The sequence below is a fragment of the Myotis brandtii genome, unplaced genomic scaffold (genome assembly GCF_000412655.1).
Source record: "Myotis brandtii unplaced genomic scaffold, ASM41265v1 scaffold111, whole genome shotgun sequence".
In the NCBI taxonomy this organism is placed as follows: Eukaryota; Metazoa; Chordata; class Mammalia; order Chiroptera; family Vespertilionidae; genus Myotis; species Myotis brandtii.
In genome coordinates, this window is record NW_005353789.1 from 6,377,810 (window position 1) to 6,385,236 (window position 7,427).

General features: G+C 38.7%; 1 protein-coding gene across 1 annotated transcript in view; it reads left to right on the plus strand.

Annotated features, from left to right (window-relative positions):
• The window catches only part of SCARB2 (scavenger receptor class B, member 2), a 59,735-nt gene that overhangs the window by 39,586 nt on the left and 12,722 nt on the right, over window positions 1-7,427 (plus strand). Inside the window, exons 5-6 of the mRNA XM_005857448.1 lie at window positions 1,371-1,462; window positions 4,528-4,647. Of these exons, the coding sequence (XP_005857510.1) occupies window positions 1,371-1,462; window positions 4,528-4,647 (212 nt within the window). The remainder of the gene's footprint in view (window positions 1-1,370; window positions 1,463-4,527; window positions 4,648-7,427) is intronic.

A 7,427-nucleotide genomic window follows, 5' to 3' on the forward strand; every position in this document is an offset into this window, starting at 1 on the left:
CACCCCCTTCAGGGTGGGGGTCCCCACTGGGGTGCCTGGCCAGCCTGGGTGAGGGGCTGATGGCTGTTTGCAGGCTGGTCACACCCCCTTTAGGGTGGGGGGTCCCCACTGGGGTACCTGGCCAGCCTGGGTGAGGGGCTGAGGGCCTTTTTCAGGCTGGCCAAGCCCCCCGGCGAAGGAAGCTCCCAGCCTCTCCTTTTTTTTTTATTCTGGGATTTACTTACCTTCTATAATTGAAACTTTGTAACCTTGAGTGGAGCTCAGAGCCAGCCAGGGCGGGCAGGAAGCTTGGCTTCCTCCATCGCCAGGGGCAACCCAAGCTTCCTGCTTGCTCCAGCTCCATGGCCACGGCAGGCTGAAAGCAGGTATCTGGGGTTTATTTATCTTCTATAATTGAAACTTTGTTGCATTGAATGAAACTCAGAGCCAGCTGCGGCAGGCGGGAAGCTTGGCTTCCTCCATCACTGGGCAAATAAGCCTCCTGCTCGCTCCAGCTCCGTGGCTGCTGACCGTGATCTTGGTTGGTTTAATTTGCATATAGTCGCTCTGATTGGCTGGTAGGCTTGGCTTAAGGCGTAGCAAAGGTACGGTCAATTTGCATGTTTGTCTTTTATTAGTGTGGATAAAGTTTACAAGGTCCATCCATGTTGTAACATGTATCAGCACTTCATTCCTTTTTATGGTCAAGTAATATTCTATTGTATGGATATACCACACTTTGTTTATCCATTCAGCAGCTAATGGATATTTGGGTTATTTTTACTTTCTGGCTATTGTGAATTATGCTGCTATGAACATTTGTATACAAGTTTTTTATGAACATTGAATATGTACCTTGGGTATATACACAGGAGTGGGATTTGGGGGGTCATATAGTAATTCTGTGTTCGGTAGTTCCTCACTCTATTCTCTAGTTCTGGTTCAGTCTCATGTAGCAATTGGGCTCAACTAGGGCAGTTTCATGAAGATTAAATTTGTTAGTTACTGTATCAGTCAGGGTTCTCCAGAGAAAGAGAATCAAAGGGAGATACATATCTATTTCTATATCTATATTTAGAGAGATTTATTAATCCTCACCCAAGGATATTTTCCCACTGATTTTTAGAGAGAGTGGAAGGAAGAGGAGGGGGAGAGAGAGAGAGAAACATCTATGTGAGAGAGACACATCGATTGGTTGCCTCCCTCACTTGCCCAGACTGGGGCCAGGGATCAAACCTGCAACCTAGGTACATGCCCTTGATGGGGAATTGAACCTGTAATCCTTCATCTAGACTAGTGTTTAACCAAACAGCTGGGCACCATAGCCCATCCAAGTTGACACAAAGTTAACCATCACGTTACTTTAAATGATCATATTCACTTATTTTCAGAAAAATGGGACTAATGATGGAGACTATGTTTTTCTAACTGGAGAAGACAATTACCTTAACTTTTCAAAGATTGTGGAATGGAATGGAAAAACGTAAGTCTAATGATTCATCAGTGTAATTATTTTTCAATTTTTATTTAAACTGAACGTCCACTTCCATATTATTTCAAAAAAATATTTTAACACTGTCATTTTGGGGATGAAAAACCTATAAGTATGTAAAATATACTTACAATTATTATTTTAAAAATCAAGATTGGGATAATGCACTTGACAAATTGAATGTTGGTGGTTGAAGATCACTCTTCCACTTGGGAGTCATGTGCAGCTGCAGCGCCGATACTTTTCAAACCACTACTTGTTTTGTGGGGAATGGAAGACGTTCTCTTTTTAATTTAATTTAATGATTGTGGATTGTTTGTGTTATTTTTTAAATTTTTATTAATTTTTAAAATCCTCACCTGAGGATATATTTATTGGTTTTAGAGAGAGAGAGGAATGGGGAGGAAAGGGGGGGAGAGAAAGAGAGAGAGAGAGAGAGAGAGAGAGAGAGAGATCGATCCATGGGAGAGAAACACATCGATAGGTTGCCTCCTGTACCCGCCCTGAATGGGGAGGGAATCCACAACCTAGGTATGTGCCCTGACCAGGAATCAAACCCACCACCTTTTGGTATACGGGACGATGCTCCAACCAGCTGAGCCATCCGACCGGGGCTGTGTTATTTTTTTAAAAGATGAAATACATTTGAGTTCAGGATGATAGTATTTCAAAGATATGTCTATTTTAATATTTATAACATAAATTACTTCCAAAAAGGAGCTAAAGCTACCTATAAAACAAGATAATTGTTTAAAGTTAGAGAAATTAGAAACCTTTGAAAGAAAACAAGGCAATTCTTCAGGGACTGAGGTAAGAGGGTTTCTGTTCTTGAACTTCAAATTTATTTCTAAGCTTCCCAGAAATAAAGGCAAAAAAACTGGTGTGGAATATAGGAAAACTCTCGGTAGTATCTTCATAACTTTTCTGTAAATATCAAACTGTTTTTAAATAAAAAGTTAATTTAAATTTAAAAAATCACGTACATAAACATATTTGTAAGCATGCGCGCTCGCGCGTGTGCGCGCGCACACACACACACACAAATATACAAGACCCCTGAAAGAATATATAAGAAACTGGCAACAGTGACTTAACGAGGGGAACTGGGCTGGAAGGGAAATTTACTAGTAAATAGGATGTAGCTGGTTTTTGTTTTAAACCCATTCTTTATTTTTTTTAGTCTTATAATAAAATAGTTTAATCCTTTTATATGTGTGTTATAATTACGGATACATATATGGTATAATGCTATCTTATTTAGTATATTTGGACTTATTTTTTCTTGTTTATGACTATCCTATCCTTAGATTTTTATGATTCAGATAACAATATTTTTCTAACAAAATCTAAAGCTATGTATTGTCTTTTTTCTCCTTCCAAATAGGACAATAACTTTACTGATTTCTTAAACACACACACACACACACACACACACACACACACACACACATTTTATTATTCTTGTCTATGACTTATTTTACCTTCTTAAGGAGGCAAATATAATTAAAAAGTTCATTTTTATGGTAAATACATAATTAATTGCCAACATCTTTTATTTGCCTCATTTTTTTTTTCCTTCTCAAATATTCCTCTGGGTTTAGTTTTCTTGCTGAAGAGTATCCATTCATACAGTGGTGCCCAACCAGATGCAGTTTTGCCCCCTCCGGGGACATTTGGTGATGTCTGGACACATATTTGGTTGTCACAACTGGGAGGTGCTACTGGAATCTACTGGTAGAAACCTGGGATGTTGCTAAACATCCTACAATGTACAGGCTCAAAACATCAATAGGGTTAATAGGTTGAGGAACCCTGTATCAGTAGTTCTTTAAGAAAAGATTTGTGGGTGGTAAACTTTCTTAGACTTCACATATTTTAAAATGTCTAAATTTCACTCTCAGTTTTAAATGACTAGTTAGGTATAGAATTCTAGGTCGACAGTTCAAAATTATGAAGATATTACTCCATTGACTTTTGATGTCTCTTTCCTTGGTCTTTTGCACTTTTACTACAACATATCCAGATTTAAATTTATTTGTATTCATCCTGTTTGGCCCTTGGGACATACTTTCAATCCAAGGCCTCATATCTTTCTTAAATTTTGAAAAACTTTCAGAAATTATCTCTTCACTTACTGCTTCTCTGTAATTTGCTCTATTTTCTCCCTCCCCCCAAAAGAAAAAAAAACAATTAAACATTTATTGGAGCTTCTCCATCTATTCTCTCTATCTTAATCCTCTCATTTTTAACTTTTCTGAGCTTATCTATATATATAAAAGGCTAAGTGACCAACTGTACATACATCTGTACATCAACCGACTGACCGACTGACCGGCTGGTACATATGACGCACACTGGCAATTTAAAAATAAATGTTGACTTGTGCATGCGCAATACATATAAAGCTTTCGCTGGCGCCAATCGCACGTGTGTTTTAATTTTATAATACTATATTATATATACTATTTTGACATGTAATTTTTTGCAGTAACGTAACTACCGCACGAATCTTTCTTCTAATTAATTTCCTTTCAATGTGCACGAATCCGTGCACCGGGCCACTCGTATTTGTATAAATTCCTTAGAACTATCTTCCAATTAACTAATTATCTCTTGACATCCAAGAGAAGCTCCCGTTAATTTGGGACAGAGACCTGTTCCGAGGGGAGACAGAGTTAATGCTCTGTCATGAATATTAAGAGATGAACATATCTATCCAGAGCTTGTCTGTCAGGCTATTAATAATGCTAAATTAGATCATTGTTTTAAGTAAATGGCAATTTCTAAACTTCCATGTAGAATACCCTTTTTCAGGAAAGAAAAAGGGATTTTTGGCTTTTGCCTCTATCAAAATTGACCTGAGGGTCGGGAGCCTATTTTCCCCATTTTGATTCAGTCCCTAACCAATCTCACCCTTGTGTCATATGTGAATGAGATTCTGTGGATAGCCTGCTCCTATTAGTTGAGTCTCAAGAAGTCCTGATCATTTGAAGAAAAAAAAACCACTAAAATCAAATTTGATCCTCTTGTCTCTTTCTTGTGCTTATTAATTACAGGTCACTTGGCTGGTGGACAACAGACAAATGCAATATGATTAATGGAACAGATGGTGATACTTTTCACCCACTAATAACGAGAGACGAAGTCCTTTATGTCTTTCCATCTGATTTTTGCAGGTAAGAACTTTAAGAATACCTTTGACTGCAAGACCACCAAAAGTGTGAGGAATCTATGTAGCTATACTTATGAGGCATGGATATTCATGTTTAGTCCATGATAAATGATGATGGCATATTGAGAGACAGTGCGGAGCAGTGGTTTGCAGCATGGGCCTCAGAGCCTGACTGCATTGGTTCAAATACCAGCTCTACCACTTGCAGCTGTGTGGCCTTGGGAAAGTTACTGAATGACTCTGCCTTACTTTCCTCATTTGTAAATGAGGCTACAAATAGTTGCCTACCTTGAGAGTTGTTATGAGGACAAATGAATTGCTGTTAGTAAAATACTTAGCCCAGGGCTTGTCACCCAGTAAATAAAATTAAGCGTTAGCTATTAGTTAATATGATATTCAAGCATGAAATTTGACCTGATCTTTTCCCAGTCAACAGATAATCTCTACATAAAAGATAAATAAATTGTACTGGTTCCCCATAATTTAGAGTTTATAGGTATTTGCTTAGCTATAACCTTGCCATTGATCATATCTATTCTCACTCGCCCTGTAATCTCTCCCTCTCTACCGCCAGCTCCTTCCCACAAAGACATGAACACGATTATGTCTTTGTGGGAAGAGGGGCACCCTGCTCCACACCCTGATCCCCATCTCCCACTGTGCCTTTCCCCACCCATCACCCTTGAACTGCAGCCTCCAGTTCCTCCCCGACTCACTCTTTCAAGGCTTTTTATGAAACTCCTCTAAAGCAAATGACCTGGTCACCTTTGACACGGCTGATTCAATATTCTCAAGAATTGCTGTTCTTTGAGTGTTTCATCGCTCACAGAATTGCACCACCTACCCAGTCAGCCCTGCCAGAGACCCTGGGGGCCTGTAAATATCCCTCCTCTCTTGCATGTAGTCGGTCACCAAATGCTATCTGTTCCTCCTCAGAAATAGCTCTTGCATTCATCCTCACCTCTCCACCCCGCTATCTGTGCCATGGTTTAGACCAGCAGTTTTCCAACCCTTTTCATCTCATGACACACATAAACTAATGACTAAAATTCTATGACACACACAAAATATACTTTTTTGACCATCTGACCAAAAAAAAAAGGTATAATTTTGATTCTTTCAAACCAGACAGCTACTGTGGTGTTGGATGATGTCATTTTTTTTATTTGACAATCTAAGGGAAAAGAGGTCAGTGCCCCTGACTAAATAGTCAGGTATGACATGTTTTATAAATTCTTTCAGCACATCGGTTGAAAAATCACTGGTTTAGACCCTTTCCAGCTGGCTGCTCCATTTAATAAATATTTGTGGAAGCACCAAAGGAATTGAAAACGCATTGGTGTGCAATGAATGAAACAAGGGAACCTAGAAGGGCAGTAGGAGGCTTCTTTTAAAAAGATTTGGCACAGAGGAAACACGTTCTTATCCGGGAAAACCACTTTGAAGAACCATTTGGCAGTGTTTAGTAAAGCCAAAGACATGTTAAGCCCCTAATTCTGCCCTTCTGTCCTACATAGATTCCCCAGCTTGAATACACACACACACACACACACACACACACAAAGAGACATAGACAGAAAATTCATTGCAACATTGTAGTGGTGAAAATTGAAGCAATCTAAGTGCTTATAAAAGTGAAAATATAAATAAATTCTACTATATTTTAAATGCTATATGGTATGATGGGATACCATATAGGATTTAACATATACAAATCAGAGCTATCTACATTAATGTAAAAAATCTTAAAAATATAATGTTGAATGAAGAAGCAAATTACAGAAAGAGAACATGGCATTCTGTATATAATACTTTAAAACAGCCAACAGTGCCACATACTGTTTATGAATATGTCCATATGGAAAAGCATAAAGATCTCATGGGAAGAGTAAACCCTAGATTCAGGATAGTGGTTTCTTCTGGGGACACAGAGAAGGACTCGAATCAGGAGTGTTATACAGAGAGCTGCAGTTGTACCCATAATATATTTTTTATTTATCTGAGTAATATTTGTTATAAAAAGTATTTATTATAGCATTTTTGCTATTCTGTTTGCCTAAAATATTTCATGTTTAAAAATACTATTGGGGGTGGGGGATGTGAGTGGAAGGCAATTTCCATGTTATTCACAGCCCTGCCAGACGTGTATCTCATCTCTGGTTCAAAGATGAAAAAGTGAGGCCCAGAGAGCACTTCCTCTCAAATGAAGGGCTAAGGGATAGATTAAGACAAAGTGCTTTGTCTGTTACAGGTTCCCCCCACTATCGACAGTAGAATATTCCTATGAATATTCTTTTGTAAGCTGATTTGTCATAAAGCAAAGCACTTATCATTAATTTATATGGAAAATATTTTGAGCATTCCAAGACAAAACATAAATACCCAATATGCTTAATTATGTCCAGTTTTATACTAAGCATAACACCTTTATGAGCTCTCTTAGTCTTTTCTGATACCTCAGGACACATCTTGCTAACAGATGCACAACATAAAATCGAGGTAAAGCACAGATGCTCATAGATGCAGTTCAGAGCTATGGGGCTGGGTGCTGAGATGCTGGGTGACTCCTGGGAGAGGAGCTTGGTGGGGTCACTCTCATTGCTTCCAGTACTTGCTGCCTCTATAATGAATGCCTTGCTGCAAGACAAATCCAATTTTCTTTTTTAAAAAATATATTTTTATTGATGTCAGAGAGGAAGGGAGAGGGAGAGAGAGATAGAAACATCAATGATGAGAGAGAATCATTGATCAGCTGCCTCCTCCACGCCCCCTACTGGGGGAGCC